General features: G+C 38.1%; 1 protein-coding gene across 2 annotated transcripts in view; it reads right to left on the bottom strand.

Moving 5' to 3' along the window:
- Positions 1 to 2,156: 2,156 nt before the first annotated feature.
- Positions 2,157 to 18,582, bottom strand: part of CHID1 (chitinase domain containing 1) — a 128,098-nt gene continuing 111,672 nt past the window's right edge. For both annotated transcript variants that reach the window (XM_054825771.1, XM_054825770.1), the window contains 3 exons: positions 7,361 to 7,441; positions 4,516 to 4,558; positions 2,157 to 2,423 (listed from right to left, as the gene is read on the bottom strand). In XM_054825771.1, the coding sequence (XP_054681746.1) occupies positions 2,325 to 2,423; positions 4,516 to 4,558; positions 7,361 to 7,441 (223 nt within the window). In that variant the 3' untranslated portion in view covers positions 2,157 to 2,324. The remainder of the gene's footprint in view (positions 2,424 to 4,515; positions 4,559 to 7,360; positions 7,442 to 18,582) is intronic.

Genomic DNA, 18,582 nt, shown 5'->3' with positions numbered 1-18,582 from the left:
CATGCAGTGAGGTGCAAATTTCAAAAGAAACTGTTTTCATGGTGGCTCGCTGATGGCTTTCTGGATTCTGTGATATCTAATAAAAGACAACCTGACATTTCCCCACACTGCAAAATTAAGCAAACACAAGGCCAATGTATCAGAAGCAGATCTTCATTCATGCTGGAGCTTGCATGCCTTCTAGTGCTCGCTTTTTTTTTTTTAAACAGGGAACTTCATATAAAGAATTATGCCAACTTTGTTTCTTTTGGAATATGATTTCTAAAGCAACAAACATGTTTTGTCTTTAGAGACAAAAGGGGCCTCAAGCACCTGTATACCATGGATGGCTCAAAAATCACATGTCCTTCTCTTCTGGTATTTATTTTTCATGATACAGCAAGGGTTAGTTTGATCTTTTTGACACACAGAGGTATTCATTCTATCTCTAAGGATGGAAAAGACACTTCTTTCTAACATAGCTGTACTCACAGACAAACAAGAATTTTCAACTTCATAGAGAATCATCACAGAATATAAAGAAATTATGAAAAACATAAATGGCACATACCTTTTCTAGAGAGGAAACAACAAGCTAAAATGAAATATTCTTTTCTTCCCCACACCCAGTTTTGAAAGCTACCTACTAGGTAATATAAAAATGGATGGCATTTCAGATCACAACCCCTTCCACAGGCTATTTTTTTCTGAGACATTCTAGTTCAGTAGTGCCACTGAAAGTAGAAAAAACAGTGTAATAGAATTTAATTCTTGTGCTATTCTAGATACCATTGCCAGACTGACTTTAAATTGCTTTTCAACAAACTAGAAAGTTCAAGTTAATTGAACACAAGGATTCACGTAGCAAATTATCTTACTACTAATGGTATGGAAGAAAGAAGCCTGATTAGTAAACCCTGCTGGATACTTGCAATGTGAGAAGTCAAAAGATGCCAGAACTAAATCAGAGAGGTGAAGATCAATAGTTTTTTAATCAATGGTGGATTACAGTGGGATTTATCCTGCTGAAAACAGCAGGGGCAGATAAATTCCCCACTGAGATTAATTACTGGGAAGGGTGGATGCAAACAGAGGAGTGCAGTTATCTTTCTGACAACTGTAAGTGGCAAGAACACCAACAGTGGGAATACAGAGCTATTGCCTGAGTCTCAGCTGGTGAACAATGACACCCTCATCAAATTCCCAGCACCTCTTAGTTCCTTAGAAGAAAGTGCCTTGAAGACTGTGTATTTCTAGAAACACAAACATTGTAAAGCAAAAAGCAGGGACACAATTTCAGGAAGGAGTTTTTTTGGCTTCATATTTAAACTGATGGGTTGTTAAAGCTTTTTGGGTTCATAAAAATTCTGTTATTATGGAGATGAAAGCACCAACGTGTACAGCTACAGAATGACAGCTTTATGCACAAAGATGCTGATCACATTCACAGCACCTACTTTAGTCAAGGGGTTGTCAGAGTTGCTCTGGGGCTCGGTCTGTTGGGGCTAACCATGTAATCCATCCACTTCTCATTTCCATTATAGCCTTTGGTGCTAAACATTACAGTTCCCACAAACTAACCACTAATGCATCGTGCACTACTGCTAAATATGGTAAACTGGGACATGAAGCAGGCTAAGCAGAAGACAGAAATTACAGAGCATCTCTTGTAACAAAACCCATTTAGAAACAAGTCATAAATTGAAATTACTGTGACTTTGAACTACTTAAGGAATTTACTAACATGAACAAACAGAGCTAACAGCACATCTTGTCAGTGCTTGATTTTCTACCAGCTTGAGGGAAAGATATCTAATTGGTGACCCTCCTCGACCTTTTATGTTGACTTACCTTATCAGAAGACAGCAAGATGCAGAGTGTCCAGCAGATATTAAATTTGCTGGACATAATTTGATGGATTTCTTTGCTCACTGTGGTTATTACCAGCAATTGTTTGAGAGATCTCTGTCTTAAACTTTGATCAGATGACATTAACTCGTCCATTTCATTTCTTGTAGGAAACATTTCAGAAAATTTTTTCAAGTCTAATGGCATCCCAGCTATGTTGGTCTATTTTCAATGACTCTGAATTCAGAAGCTTTAAAAGAAATTTTTGAGGGGGTGGAGGGTGGAAGGTGGTGGGGGTGTCTGAATTTTATCAGATAGCAATAATCACGTCTGTGTGGCAAATCAGAAAATGTTCTTTATTGGGAAAAATGCAAGTTTAATACAGATACGATATAAATTACAAAAAATGTTTTAAAAATCACCTCTCCAGGATACCCAAATTAATTGAAGGTGGCGTCTCAGTGAAGCAGAAAGTCTTACTCAGATCATTTCTTATTTCAAAGCAGGTCATAAAAATAATCCAGGCCTTGTCCCAGTTCCCAGATGGATATTCCAGTGCCCAATTCTTTTGCAAGCTCTAAGCGCAACTGGATAGACTAAGACAAAGACACATAAAGCAATTACCTTTTAGTCAGAGACATTAAACATTCAATGCTGCCATCTCTTCACGCCATTATCAGACTTTTTAAAAAACATCTATCCTTGAACCAGACACTGAAAAACCTAGTCTGTATTTCAAATACTCTCTGGTTAGCAAGCAATCATTCAGTAAGAGACAGTTAATTGCACCAGTTAATTCAATGACCTAATAAAAGATAACCAGCTAAATAGACAAAATGCTACTGAAATAAATCAGATTTATGAACTATGCAAAGGACTATTCTAATTTAGGCTATCATTTCACAATGTACAGACTATCTAACTCTTCCCAGAAATGTCTCAGGGGTAAAATAAAACTTTATCACTGAAAACAATTAGAACAACCTGTCAAATACCATCAAGATCTCTTACGTATCCTTGCCTTCTCCCAGAACAGAGTCACAATTTTCATTATCACAATTCTATTTTAAAGAGATTCTGGGAGATCAATATTTAAAAGTATCCCTGTCTGAGCTCCAGCCATTGATTTAGAGTTAGTTTAGCCAATGGTTTACTAGGGAAGCAATGCCACAATACATGTTCTGCACTTCTTTCATTCAGACAATAAAAATGATTATTTTTCAATCTTTTACTTTCAGGTTTTCTTACTTTGAAGTGCAGCACTGCAATGTTTAAACCACTCACACCAGGGATGTGTTTAAAAATCATTTCCATAGAAAACAGAAAAAAGTATCAAAGCATCAGTAACAGATCCACCGGGCCTGGCATTCATGACTGCTTTTAACTCATCATGAACAAATCAATTTTGAGCAACTTGCCAGTGATTACAACATTAAAAATGGGAAGAAACACACTTGTCATGGGATAATAAAATTACATGTTCCCCGACCATCTTGATCACTTTTATGTGAACAATTCTTTGATTTGCCCCAGCATACAAATCTCAAAATACTTCATTACAAGCTTGTTGAAATTGGAAAGAAAACCTGTTTCCACAAATTCACCAACCACCACACTTGAGTATCTGTTAGAGAAGTAGTAATAAATGTACAGGAATGAGTGTTCTTAGCCCAGTTAGTACTGACAACAGCAGGGTGAAATCCTTCCACAAGGCCAAAGGGAACGTAGCATAACAACAAGCAGCACCATCAATCTTTTCTCTGATAGGTTCACAATGAAACTTTCTAATACTCTAAGACAGGTACTCCTAGCAAGAACATAGTCAGATTTGGTAATTAATATCCCACCTGTGCTAGTACTTCCACCAATATTAGAATAATGAAGAGAAATATCCTTGTACTAATGGAGCTTAAGGTAACAATCCTGTTCAGAAAAACAGAGCCTTGGATCACTTCACACTAGTTTAACCACACAAAACGCCTCTGTTCTCTGTAAATATGATACACTTTCACAACAGAAGCAATTCCCTTCCAATATTAAAAGCCAGCAGAGGCTCAACATACTGCCTTTAGCATAATTTGAGAAAAGCTAAAGATAGCTTCCTAGGAACTAAGACTGCAAGTCATTGTTTTATCCTGTATTGCAGACTATTGTGTAGACAGAAATTGTATGTCTGGCCAAAGGACTTTAGTAAGGCCAAATGCTTAAGTTTTCAAAACACTAAAATATGTTCCAGGAAAACAGAACTGAAGAAAACAGGGTAACACAGGCTGACAGGGAGAATCAGGACCCTGTTACAAAGGAAGGCAAAAGTTCCCCAAGCTTCCAGCCAACATGATCAGAAGGAAAATTTCTTCGGTCTCTTGTCAGACAATCAGCATGTCTGTTAGCACATGAACTGTGTACTTGAACAGATCCCCTCAGAGCACTGTTTTGCCCTGGTGAGTCTTATCTCTAAACATGGCTAATCTTCAAAGATTCCCAAACCCCATTATCCATGAGACAGAAAAAACAATCTTCTTGTACAGGCAGGTGAAGCTTTGAATCATAAAAACTACATGAGGGTAAACTTCTTTCACAAAAGCCTAAACCCAGTTCAATATTTTCCGAAGTGTCTCAATAATGCAACAAGTCAAATAAACATCTCTTTCCTCCTACAGCCCTCTGACCTGAAAAAGTGGCACCTACCTTCAGTGTTGGGTAGAAGACGGCATGTTTTCCTCCTTTATTTCTGCAAAACAGGAAAATCAAATAGTCACAATAGTTTTGATAGATTCCCATAGGATTTTAGCTGAGGTTAGAATTCAAGACCAGTTTTATTCCTTCCCACTAAAAGGAAACAAAGGCAGTGCTGAAGAAAACTGCCGATTTTATTTTGAAGAGGTTATTGCTATTAAAAATAAGACATACTAGTATGTTCAGCACATGAGCGCTAATACACCCATATCAAAGACAGAGACTACTTGCCATTTAGTAGCTCATACCTTTAAGATTTCTTACCCAGTGTCCATTCCACTCTAGAAGCTGAGGCACTCTGGCTCTGAAATCAGACACTTTTGCCATCAACTTCCATTCATTCCATACTTGCACTCTGGCTACTGTATCTACTGAGGGCAGGGTAGGGTCAAGATCTTCTCTACCTCTCTTTTCTACTGCAGATAAGAACTTCTATTCCTGCCCCTTTTCTACTGGCAGAGTCAGACAAGATACTTATTTACCCCATACTAGGGGCCTTTAAGGAGGACATCTCTTAAAACAGGTGAAAAGGCTGACAGCAAATACAGAGGATCCAAGAAGAGATCTCACTACAGAGATGGTTTGATACTAGATATAAGTAAATACACCGAGATATCTTGTTGCAACTGGATTATAAAACTGTCAGATAGTAAAAGACAGGCATGCCTACTAAATGTGCATCTGAACAAGATTAATACATTTGGTTGTCAGTTGCAGATTGTGAAAGATGTTCCCCAATTCCCCAAATTACTATCTTTCAGGTTAAATTAAATGCTAACAGTATAAAATATACAGACAGGGCAAGCTACGCTGGGCACAGATACCAAGGCTGCATTTTAAATCCCTAATAATGAGAAGGATAAGTTACAAGTGGTCTCACAGCACCACTTTACCAGTTAGGCTAGGAGGAAATGCAGAGTGCATGGACAGACCAAGTAGGCACTGCTCCTAAAATCCCCCAGCTTATGTAAATGCATACTTACCTGTAAAGTGCACTGGAACAAGCACTCAGAGATAACAGATTTCTGTAACTATTTGTAATAGTTAGTCTCTGCCTGCTACATGAAAATGATTAGCTGTGCTTTACTTAAAGATTCGTGATTCTTAGCAACTGCAGAGATGGCAAGATTTCCAGGTGAGATGCTTTACCAGCAAAGCATATTTCAGGCCTGGCTGCCATCCCTACCCATTGTAACTGAACCTTTGCAAACAAAAGTGGTAACTGAAAGAGTTCCTTAAATAACCATCCCCTGCAGCTGGCTGAACCACTGCAGACATGCTGAGCCACACAGTTGCCTGCCAAGCACAGCAAGCGAAGTTTAGAGAGATTTTCACATCCACTGTGCTTTATGCATGAAAAGTTCCTCCAGGAAGCCCACAAACAAGAATCTCCAAAGATTGGCTTTCAAAGGCAAATGATGTAGTACTACTGACAAGCTATCCCTTTCCCACACGTTCAGTTTGCAAGGAGATGTTTAGGAAGTATGTTTCAGAAATGAATCCCAGAAGCATGCCATTCAAACAGAGCCTTCAGATTCACTCTTTTGAGAGCAAGTTTTCATCTAGCGGTCATTGTGTCTCCAATTGGATTGTGCATTAAAGATCAGTAAAACAAAGCTTGTGATTTATTCCTCTTTAGTTAACACGAAAAACCTTGCAATTGTTTGGCACAAAGTAATTTTGCAACAGAATACCAAAGAATTAAACATGAAGGAACACAGATCCCAGTCCTTTCATACAAACACAGAAAACAAATTAAAACATTGCTGACCAGCAGATTATTTTATTTTTTTTTTTGGTAAGAAATCCGTGTTGCTGAGAAGTCAGGAGAAAATTACAGACTGGGAGAAATCTTGAAAATTAAACTAAAAATATAGAAGTAAGACAGTTTTAGTTTTGTGGGGTTTTTTTATATTTAAAAATATTTAAACCAAGATGATGTTTTGGAAATAACAAAGTAGCTCTGATTTTTTTTTCCTAAGGCACCCTAAAATGTGTTTCACTCTTGTTTTCAGTGGTGTGTCTTCTTCACATTACCAATGCATTGAGTAATATACAAGACACAGTTTTGTAGAAGTAGTAGGATTTTGCTTTTAATTTTACCATATTTTTGTATATTTGCATACAAAAATAGCAAATTATCACTGAGGTTTAATATGATATTGCTGGGGGTGGTGGTGTAAGCCTGTTTTAACTGGATTTTTCCTAGCATCAGGAATCCTCTTGTCCTTTCATGATGAAAAAGGGAGGACAAAGAAAGTTATTACCCTTTCCCTTCATGCTCTCAGTCCTTTTAAAAACTTTATCTGGAAGTCACCTGATATTATTCTCATTACACTTCTCTACAGTCCATTCCATTCAGTGGAAGTCTGTTGCTAGACCAATCTTATCACTAGGACTTATAAAACCCAGGCTCTTGCACCACAGATTTTTCTCAGAACTATTTTTGGCCAAGGTATTGGTAATCACCCAACAGCTCACAGGACTAATCTCAGAGCCTCTGACTAACTGACAGTCAGCAGATAACTTTGATGGATAACTTCTAAAGATATGACTCATCAGACTTCTCTTCTGAAGATTGTTTTAGCTTATGTTATTTCATTAATCTCTCTCTGATTTATTTCTGTAGCCTGAAGCACTCTTTTATTCTGTAGTTCAATGTTGACATACAGATCACAACCAGCAAAATTTCCATTTGCTGAATTCAGTTGCATGCTATAGTTAACTGGTAATTCATTGTGTACTGGGCTGTGCTGAAAAATATTTGCAGAATGTTAAGTTAATGAATGTAACTCACCTTTTGTATTCAAAGTAGTGTTCAGCAATTTGTTCATCCCAGACAATTTTTGGTTTGTGCTCCTTCAAGGTTTTAATGTACCTACAAATTAAAAACATAGATATGGAATTAACTTTTCTAAAAAGCAGTTATGAAATTACATTGCAGAAAATTCTGAAAAAGCTCTTCTACCACATTTAGATGTTCAACACTGTATCAAAAATAGCTTCTTGCTGACAATTAATTTCCTCAGCCACTTTAAAACTTGCCATGTTCGCATTTTTAGACTGTTTTTTTAAAAGCAATGAATCAATTAATGTTCATCAATTAACAAATCTATAAAGGCACATGAAGGCAGTGCTTCAATATTTCTACACTCTGATTCCTATATGCCGAACGACAGAGACTGAAGTCATCCCTAGGCTGTACCTAATTGTGTCCTCCAAGGCTAATCAATGCAATTCTTAATTATAAGCCACCATTATGTTATCAGAAAAGTTCTTCTATAAAAGGGGCTTAGTTAATCTTCTAAAAATGAAATTTAAAAAGAGCTTGTTTTCAAGGAAAAGTTAGTGCTAAATAACTCTGCATATGAATTTTCTCTACCATGAGCTTCTTGGCATTATTCTCTTCCATGGACATTTTGAACATGGGATGACCTACCTCATACCTACTTGACATAAGGTAAGGACACAATACTCCTTGGATCCAAAAAACTGCATAGGGAACTGGTGTGGAATAGTTAGTACACTGTAAATTCATGTTCTTGGTTAGCTCACAGTATCGCCTCAGCGTAGAGACAGTGTCTCCTTGTGTCTGCACTTCTGGCTGCACAGCAGAAATAAAGCTGCTTGCTGTCTCCTGTAAGAAGACCAGAAGATGGCAAGCTACTGCCAATGATATAGGCCACATGGGTGTCACAGAAAGAAGTCTCTATCACATGTTCCTCTGTCTCTTCTGCATCTTTTTAACCTGCATCTTTGGCCAGCAAGAAGACTAAATTTAACTGCTGACAACTTTCCTGACTAAACATTAGGGGTTTATCTGGCCATAGGTCAATCATAATCAGTTTCTTTGTTTCCTTGGGGATTGTATTGGGAATTTGAATTCAAAGTCCCATTATTGATACTCTATCATGATTATATAAAGCTATCACAGGCAAACATGGTGGTCTTAAGGTAGCATTAAAATTATTTTTCTATTTTTGCAAAATCTATCAAAACCATCTCTTCCACAGTATCTCTTATTCTTGCAAGAATTTCTCTTTTCATGACAGGATTTGCATGGAGAAATTTGCCTTCAAATCATCTTATTTTTGAATAAGAAATTTCCTTCTCCTATATACAAGATGTTATAACTGATTTCCATCAACCACTATCCTGAATCCATCAGTGCTGAAATTCCACCTCACTATATACTTCAAAAAAAAGAGAAAAAGTTTTTTATTTCTTAGTTTAAAAAAATTTATTCTCTCCTTCAGTATTATTCTAAATGCAATTACAATATTCAGCATTGCAGGGAATTTCTTCTCTCTTTTGCTGTGGCTTGCTCATTCATATATTGGTAAATTGTTGTCTACTGCTAGCAGTTTTATAAAAGATTGTAATTTTGTATTTAAGTCAACCTGAGCCAGGCATGCTATTTAAATGCATAAGCAAACACATTGCACACTTCCTCAATACACACATGCCCTGGAACAACACACCTTTTCAAATAATGCAAGTTAAACCTTGGAACCCACCTATCCCTTTTTAAAATAAACAAAATTTTATGTTGCCCCATTAGAGAAATATGCAAAGAGATCTAGTTTTGTATATTTAAAATTTACCGATAGCTTTTAACACCTTGTCCCATTCCAGAATGGTGACTTCACTAATGACAGGAGACAACACTCATGTAGAACATGAGATCAAGATGTTACAGCCCAGAAGACAATTACCAAGCCAAGTCATCCTGGCACACAGTTTTATTCCTGAACCTATGACTTTAGATGGGAAATCCTAATTTTGCTTGCTAAAAAACCCAACACAATTAAAGAGTGTTCAACATACATATGAACAAACTTTAAAATTAGAAATGCAATTTGAAGCAATTATTATGGCGTATTACATATAAGGTATGTTATTATGTTAAAGCTTTTCAGGCATAACTGCATTTAATGAGAACCCATCCTGACTAGGCAGAGAAAATTTATTTTCCTTTCTCCTGCCTCTAGGCATTTATCACCACAATATGTAAGAGCAAAAATGAACAATTTCATCTTCAAATCACATCTATGATGATGAGAGTAACTCCAAGCCTGAGCTGGGGAAAGAAATATTAGGCCCAAAATTGTCACTACTATCCATTAATTTTGGGGACCTACTTGAAATGTATTAACATGGTTTTTACATTGTCTCTATTAAGAACAACAAAAATTCAAAGTACAATGTTCAAAACAATAAGCTCCCATTTACTTCAATTGCAACTGTGTACTCAATGCATCTGAAAGTCAAGTTTTATATGTTTCAACCAGACAACAAGGTTGCTGTGAGGAGTCTGGAAGAGGTACAGCAACAAACCAGAGCGGTTTCACAAAGGCTTTCTATTGCCCTAGCCTGGGAACAATCCATCCCCTTCCTGTAGTCATCTGCCTCAGTCACTGTTCATTTTCAGGTAGTAAAACATACAGGTGCTTTACAGGCATCACCTCCCAGATATGCCACATTTCCTACTATCTCTGTGCTATCCTACTATGTGCCTTGTAAGCTGAAGGGTTTCTGTGTAAAACAGCAGCACCTGTATCACAGCACACTTGCTTGACAAAACTAATGCTTACCCAGGTGCTCTTAACATATTATCTCCTAGCTGAGACAATACTTGACTTAACAAATATTTGATGTGCAGTTATTAAAAAAAAAGATAAATTTTCCATAACACAGAACCAGACAAGCATGGTATATTGGTATACCTGGGGTACAAGAAACCTAGATTCATGTCCAGGTTCTCAAAGAGGGATGGGCAGGGAGCTCATCACAGCCAGCCTTCCTTCTTCTTTCCACTGCTCACCTCACTCTTCTCCTTTTGGCTTATATTTATTGCTATTTTTCTCTCCTCTCCTTCTAATTTATCCCTTCTTATACTGCCACTGTCCCAGTTCACATCTGCTTTTATACTCCTATCCAGACTAATTTATTTGCTTCTTCATCCATCAGCTCCTAACTTACTAGCTTTCTTCTTTTACCAAGCTGCCTCAGCACTTAAGAGTACGATAAACACTGAAAACTCAGTTTCACTGCCTTTCACTGCATATTTCCTGGGAATTTTGTGACCATTTGCAGAGAAAGTCATGCTGTTTCTCTGGTCCTAGCCTGGAATGAGGTCAGCACGATGAAGTATCTAGAGTGTTGATGCTAGTCTCTAATGAAGCACCCATGCAGCATGTATATATGATACATTTTCATGGATTATCAGGAATAAATAAATAAAACACAGATGTCATCTGCATGTCCACCTTGCAAATACTTTTCTCAAACAGAACTGCCATTCTGGTTCATTTAAATAGGTCTTGGTTTAACTTACCCAAAGCAACATTTTTGTTCTCCAAAACATTCCTTCTTGATAATAGCTAAGCAGCTAAAGTATTGATTCAGTTGTCACAACTGGGCTTTGAAAATTTAAAAGTTACGAACTAGTAAAAAGATGGGTACAGAATGCAAAAGTGTTTGGAAACAATTTTAAGTCTGCCTGCCACCTTTCATACGAGACTTCAAATATGCAGTGTTTTACTGCAATTTACTGCCATACTTCTGTCAAAAAGGACACTTCTTGGTCTACAGAAACTGACTGTTACGACTCTCATGCTCCTGGTTACAAACCCACTGGGCAGGGTTGGACTAAAACAAGCATTCCATTCTGCAGAGTAAATGAGAAGCCAAAACATACTTAGGATGGAGTACCTCCAACGTCAGTCCTGCCAAAGACGTGTATCTATGTACAAAACTAATATGACTTCACCTACACACTACTGCACTTTGCTGCACATTCAACTAATAAATTAAGGATCCAGAAGAAAGGTTCTCAGGATTTATGGCTGGTGTTCCTTTTCTTTCCCTCCTCTTTTCTAGACTAGGATTTATTTACAAAGGTTAACTTTTTTAATCCTCAGGTGCTTTGCTTTACTAGTCTTGAGTTGCTTTTTAACAGAAAACCTCTAATGAAAAGGAAACCACTACTGAGCATACATCCCATGTTGATGCTCTTTTCTAACACTTCACATTTTCTCCTCAGTTCTGACATGAACAAAACTGACTAGAAGCAACAGGTCTAATTAGAAGGAAGGATCATTTGCCCCTGCTGCAGCAAATTGAACTTATCTTCCACTATAGCAAACTTGAGTGATTCAAAGGATAAAAAATACTATTCAGCTTGAAAATCTATACCACACATTTTCTTTTCAGTCTGCTTCAGTTACAATAGACTTAACTTAGTTACTAAACCCTGAACCTACCAGGAACTACATCTCTGTAACACGATGATGTGATCATCAACAGTGCCTATGCATGGCCTACGAATGTTTTACATTCAACTAGGTAGCGTCCATCTTTCCCTTTTTCAGGGAGCTGTATGTCTTAATAAAAGTAAGAGAAATCACATAAAGGACTTTTTACAATGGCATGTAGTGATAGGACATGGGGTGATGGCTTTAAACCTAAAAAGGGTCGATTTAGATTAGATATAAGGAAGAAATTCTTTACTGTGAGGGTGGTGAGGCACTGGAACAGGTTGCCCAGAGAAGCTGTGGATGCCCCCTCCCTGGAAGTGTTCAAGGCCAGGCTGGATGGGGCTTTGGGCAACCCAGTCTGGTGGAGGGTGTCCCTGCCCACAGCAGGGGGGTTGGAACTAGATGATCTTTGAGGTCCCTTCCAACCCAAACCATTCTTGGATTCTGTAATTCTAAAGCTCAAGAGTTTAGATTTCTGATGCAAACCAAATATACAGAAATACGTCCAAAACAGTTTCACGGTAGTACTCCTACGGACATTCCGTATCTTTGTACACATCTTCCAAACAGCACTTGCCAGTCTCCCCACTGCTCTGTGTACATCAGGACACTATGTGAAAGGGCAATTACCCATCTTCGAAACAAGATTTTTCAGAGGGGAGATATATATATATAACCTGCAAGTCAAAACCCCTTTTATTTAGTGCTGAATTTAAACTACCACACCACTTTCATATTTCAGTTGTTTAGGCTTTTCTTAAATTATTTTCTTTTTGGTGGCAGAAAATGTCAAGAAACAATAACTGAGAATTTTTTCTGGCCTTCTCTGCTTTTTAGAACATAATTGCTAAAGAACAGCTGCAAAATTGCTGAATATACTACATGATAGTAAATAATTAAGCCATGAAACTAACAGTTTTGATAAAGGATGCCTTCAATGGTAATAAATGAAAACACAAAAGGAAGAAAATTTTAAAAAAGAAAAAATATTATGTAGAGATTTTGAGTTCTCAGTCCCTAAAACTGCAGCTTGCAAAAGGTAGAGCTGCCTTGCAACTTAACAATCTTTAGATATTATCCTTTAAAATAGCTTTGTGAGCACGCACAGATTTATGAAAAGCCTAGCTGCAGAGTCACTAATAGCATAATATTATATATGTGTATGTGTGTGTGTATACATAGTATTATATAGTGTGCAGTAATAAAATTCGGTAATAGACTGAACAATGAAGTAAGCTTTCACCACACTGGTTCCATCAGAATCATTTAAGCACCTTTTTTACTCATCTCTTGTCAGCATTCCATACTCAGTAACACCATATTTACAATATATAAGTATAAACTTCCAACTTTAAAAGGTGGTAAAGTTGTATACCACTATATGCCTTTCTTGCACATTAAAGAATCCAGATTTAATTAACACAAATCCTACAAGTTCTTCCAAAAGCAGAGAAGTTGTCCAGCAAGGAGACAGCTAGTATGTATCTTCTAGAGAATCAAAAGAACACACTAAGACAGTTTTTACCCTGAGGATTTACGCATTTGAGTGGAGAGCACACTCTAGAAGCTGTATTTGTTCTTTCTGCAGGGTATGTTATTCAAAAATAGTTCTGTTAAGATCTTTACATTATTTCATGTAAAACAAGAACAAATACAGTCTGTGGAGAGACACCAATCTGTTCACTTTCACTACTATGGGGTGTCTTGGGTAAAACTATTAAAGTATCCAAGTAGCAGCCTAGAAATGAAAAATCTGTAAGGGGGCATCATCTTTCTCTATTACTGTCTCTGTTGCTGCCTGCACCTTTGCTCTGTCAGTTTTAAAAGGCAATAATAGTATTTTTACTATTTTAATAGTAACAGATTTCCAACAGAGTAGTTTCTCTGTGGGTGTGTTGCTTTCAGTAAGTTTTATAAAGTCATTCTCACTGATTTCTCAACAATATTTCATCACTGACTTGACAGATGACACTTTTCATTGCTTCCCCACCAACCTCACACACATTGACCTTCTAACTTTTGCCATGATGCACAAGCCAAGCCATGATGCAGTAGCCCAATGAAAATAAGCAGAACCTCAGTAACATTTCTGCCATTACTCTGGGCTCTTCAAAAGTGCACCTTGTTTAGCATTCTCAAAGTAATTTGGAAACAATAATACTTTGGTGGACACAACAGCAGAGAGGCAGCCAAGTATTCCTATTATATAGAACTCCAGAGACAAAGAAGACAACATCGAGCTTTTCAGAAGCGTTCTCTTCTTGCTCTTGTCTCAGGGAAACAATAAGCATTAAAACCTTTCAGTGCCCTACTAAGGCTACAGAAGAAAGCACAAACATTGCAGCATTTCTATGCGTTCAGGTTTACATGTTAATAGTGGCCTTTATTCTCATTTAACTTCACAGAGGTTTTATAAAGAAAAGCCCCATCTGAGAGTGTACACAATGGTATACTGGCAAATTACCCTAGGGAACCGTGAGTCTAGCAGAAGTACTTCAGTGCATGCAAACTTTTCTCAATATAATCAAAATGATGGTTCTTTACAAAAAAGAAAACAAAGTTACTGTTAGATATTGATCAAAGAATAGCAGTAATCACAGACAAGGCAGAAAAAGGTGTAAATGTTGATATATTTAAGGTTTTGACTCAAACTGACAGATATGAGAGGAACACATGAAAATCTCCTTAAAGAAAACAAGATCTTTATTTCTAAGCCAATAAATATTTCTCAGACACCAGAGACATAGCTATGATTGAGGCAGAAGGTTTGCATATCTTTTTGATTACCTTCAGTAACACGCTGCTGTTCAGCAGCTCCATTTTATTTTGTAATGATACAGATTGGTGGGGGTTTTTTGTTCTGTTCTATTTTTCAAGACACTTGGGACTACAAAATGTGAACTTTTTTTTCCAGTGCAAATTATTTATGATAAAAAATGTTTACTAAGTTGCTTTTTGTTCACATGTATCAACTTTGCATCTTTTCTACCAGAAATCTTTGTTGATCTTGACCATTGCCAAGTCTCAACTTTCTAGCTAAAGTATCAGACAATCTTTTTGCTTGTATTTCTTCAGTTAGACATAGATTTTTCTTTTCGATTTATCCAAACTAACACATGACAGATCACTATTTATAGTGGGGTTTGGTTTAGGCAGCTTTTGCTGTCTTGAAAGAATGAGTTTGTTGCCTTTAAAAGCCTGCTGTATCATCTGAACTTCTCTTTCTGCTCTGGCCAAAGGGCACCCTCCTGTCAGGCAGAAGACAAGTTACTGGTAGAATACCTTACTGTACTAGAACAAAAAGCAGGATTCAGGCAAGCTCACAGAAACAAGAAAGCACAAGAGAACTGAATGAAATAAAGCATACTGTTAGGGACTAGCTAAAGTAACTAGTCTATTTAGTCATACTAAGAGAAGTTTAGTTTGACTATAAGCTAGAGGCTAGAGGTTCTACAGAAAAAGGATATTTTTAAAAATATTTTTTAATGAACTCTGTATATTGGTCCATGTGAAGTCTTCGATAACAATGTATCTTCATTTGGTCTTGATTGCCTTTGCACACACTTTATAAAACATGACTATTCAATAAAAATGTGATGATGTCTTTGGTATTCATCACAGAATTAACAGCAAGTAGGCATGTTACTCGGCAGAGAGTAACAATATTCTCTCTCAAATTAGGAAACAGGTCACCTTGAGGTTAACATTTTTTTCTGACTCGCTTCAGTTATGAACAATACCAGACAGAACTCTCCCTATGTGCTCAGTTCTAAGGAGGAATCTTCCCCCTCATCCCAGCTGAAATTAATAGTAGAAAAGAGAAAAAATAGCATATGTGTAAACAGTATAATGTAAATAATTTAATAATTTAAAATTTGATATTAAGTAGATCCTCCCCTCTTTCACACTTCCTATTTCATAACTAAAAATGTTTTCATTAGCATTCCCAACTGTCTCTGCTATATATCAGGGACAACTTGAAAACCCTCATTTAAAGCAGATTGTCAGACTACATTCTGCAGCTCTAAAATGCAGCACACTGTGAAAACAAACGGATTTTCCTCCAAATTCATACCAACCACCAACAACAACACAAACCACAGATATATTAAATCTAATATAAACCCTACAGGACACACTAATGGCTATCAACCCTAAAAAGAATATGAAAATCCTTTTCCTCAATTATTCAAAACCATTGCACCACAGAGGTTCACTGGTCCACATGGCTTGATAAAAACACCATTATTTATAGAAACACAGAGTACTGTATGCTGTCTCTGTTGATAACTAAGTTGATTCACCTGTTCTGTATTTTCTAAATCATAGAATCATAGAATGGTTAGGGTTGGAAGGGACCTCAAAGATCATCTAGTTCCAACCCCCTGCCATGGACAGGGACACCCTCCACTAGACCACATTGCTCAAAGCCCCATCCAACCTGGCCTTGAACACTTCCAGGGATGGGGCATCCACAGCCTCTCTGGGCAACCTGTGCCAGTGCCTCACCATCCTACAATATAGCTTGTTTATTCTACAGAGGAAAGTGGCAGTTCAAGTGTTCGATTGTACCAGCACAATGAAGTTATTCCTAGCAGGGCCGATCAAAAGCCAAGTGCTATTTTGTGAGATATTTAACATTGGCATGCAAATAGAGTTGAAAACATATTGTTACATTACTAATGAAAAGAGAATTTCAACAAAATATGTAGACGTGGCAACAGCAGTACCTATACCACTGTATGTCAAATCATATAATCTGCACTTGGTTATTAAAATACTGTATTAATTTCTACTATTTGTTATGATACTAGGAAAAAGTAGGAGAAGAATATCTCATTTTTACTAACTCTTGGCACAGAAGTATTAGGATAAAAAAAGTATGAAGGAGAATACTCAGCAAAAAAGACTTTTTCAATAAAGTACCTGACTTTCTTGCAGGATGTAAAACTTAAGCAGAACTTCCCCATTCTGAAAAAAGATAAAATCATAGCTTGCTTTTTTTTAAAAAAAAAAATCACTTGCCTCATTAGGTCTCTGTATAGGGGTTTCTTTACTTTGCTCTCTCTGGATAGGATTTGTAATCTGGATCTTTTGTGGCATATGGAAAAAAAAAAAGGACAGAATGTGGAGGTCTGTATCAAACTGAAATCTTTCTAGACACCTCCATGTAGTCATGGATAACTGCTACGGGAAAATAACCCTCTTTTCAGGACAAGCCTCAGACTACGAATGCTGTTTCAGAATGGTTATGCCAGAAGATGCTATAGTGCAATGTCAGAACTTGCTTTGAGCAGTGAAAGCATTGCTTACTCCTACCATACTAAGGTAGTTTCCACCATAATCCAGGACAAGAATCATCTCAACACCAAATATTTTAGCATATGAATTTCCACTAGAGGCTAGGAATAGTAAATCAAAGAATAAATTATATTGGATAATAAATTATTGTGCTCTCAAAATTAAATATACATAATGTATAAATTACATAACAAGCATCTACTATGTGGAAGAGAAGAAGCTTAGTAAATGGAAGGTTATCCTTACAGAATTCTGAAATACTTAAAAGTGCTGCCAGGCTTTGTGGTGGGTTGACCCTGGCTGGAGGCCAGGTGCCCACCAGCGCCGCTCTCTCACTCCCCTCATTCACTAGACAGGGGAGAAAAGGCATAACGAAATGCTTGCAGGTTGAGATAAGGACAGGGAGAGATCACTCGCTAGTTGTTGTCACGAGCAAAACAGACCAAACTTAGAGAGGGAATTCATCTAATTTATTACTAGGCAAAACAGAGTAGAGGAATGAGAAAATAAAATCCACTCTTAAAACACTTCCCCCCACCACTCCCATCTTCCTGGGCTCAACTTCACTACCGGCTTCAACCTTCCCCCCCTCAGCGGCACAGGGGGACGGGGAGTGGGGGTTACAGTCAGTTCATCTCACGGTGTTTCTGCCGCTTCTTCATCCTCAGGGGGAGGACTCCTCTCATCATTCCCCTGCTCCAGCATGGAGTCCCTCTCACGGGGTGCAGACCTTCAGGAGGAAACTGCTCCAGCGTGGGGTCCCCCACGGGGTCACAAGTCCTGCCAGCAAACCTGCCCTGGCGTGGGCTCCCCTCTTCACGGGTCCACCGGTCCGGCCAGGAACTTGCTCCAGTGTGGGCTTCCCACGGGCCACAGCCTCCTTCAGGTGCCTCCACCTGCTCCGGCGTGGGGTCCTCCATGGGCTGCAGGTGGAATCTCCACACCCCCTCATCCTTCCTCCATGGGCTGCAGGGGCACAGCCTGCTTCACCATGGTCTTCACCACGGGCTGCAGGGGGATCTCTGCTCCAGCGCCTGGAGCACCTCCTCCCGCTCCTTCTTCCCCGACCTTGGTGTCTGCAGAGTTTCTTACATCTTCTCACTCCCCTCTCCGGCTGCAAAAGCTCTCCCTCTCAGTGTTTTTCCCCTTCTTAAATATGTTATCACAGAGGCGCTGATTGGCTTGGCCTTGGCCAGTGGTGGGCCCGTCTTAGAGCCGTCTGGCATTGGCTCTATCAGACACAGGGGGAGCTTCTAGCAGCTTCTCACAGAAGCCACCCCTGTAGCCCCCCCACTACCAAAACCTTGCCACACAAACCCAACACATTCCACCCCTCGCCTCTGTGAATCACATATTTAAGAATTATTAAAATATACATTCAACACAAAAACTACACACACACTAATCACATCAACAAGGAAAAAGAAAAAAGAATTCCCCCCACCAGAATCAAAGCAAC

Source organism: Grus americana, chromosome 5, assembly GCF_028858705.1.
Source record: "Grus americana isolate bGruAme1 chromosome 5, bGruAme1.mat, whole genome shotgun sequence".
In the NCBI taxonomy this organism is placed as follows: domain Eukaryota; kingdom Metazoa; phylum Chordata; class Aves; order Gruiformes; family Gruidae; genus Grus; species Grus americana.
Note: the sequence above shows the minus strand (reverse complement) of the source record. Positions and strands in the feature narration are given on the sequence as shown.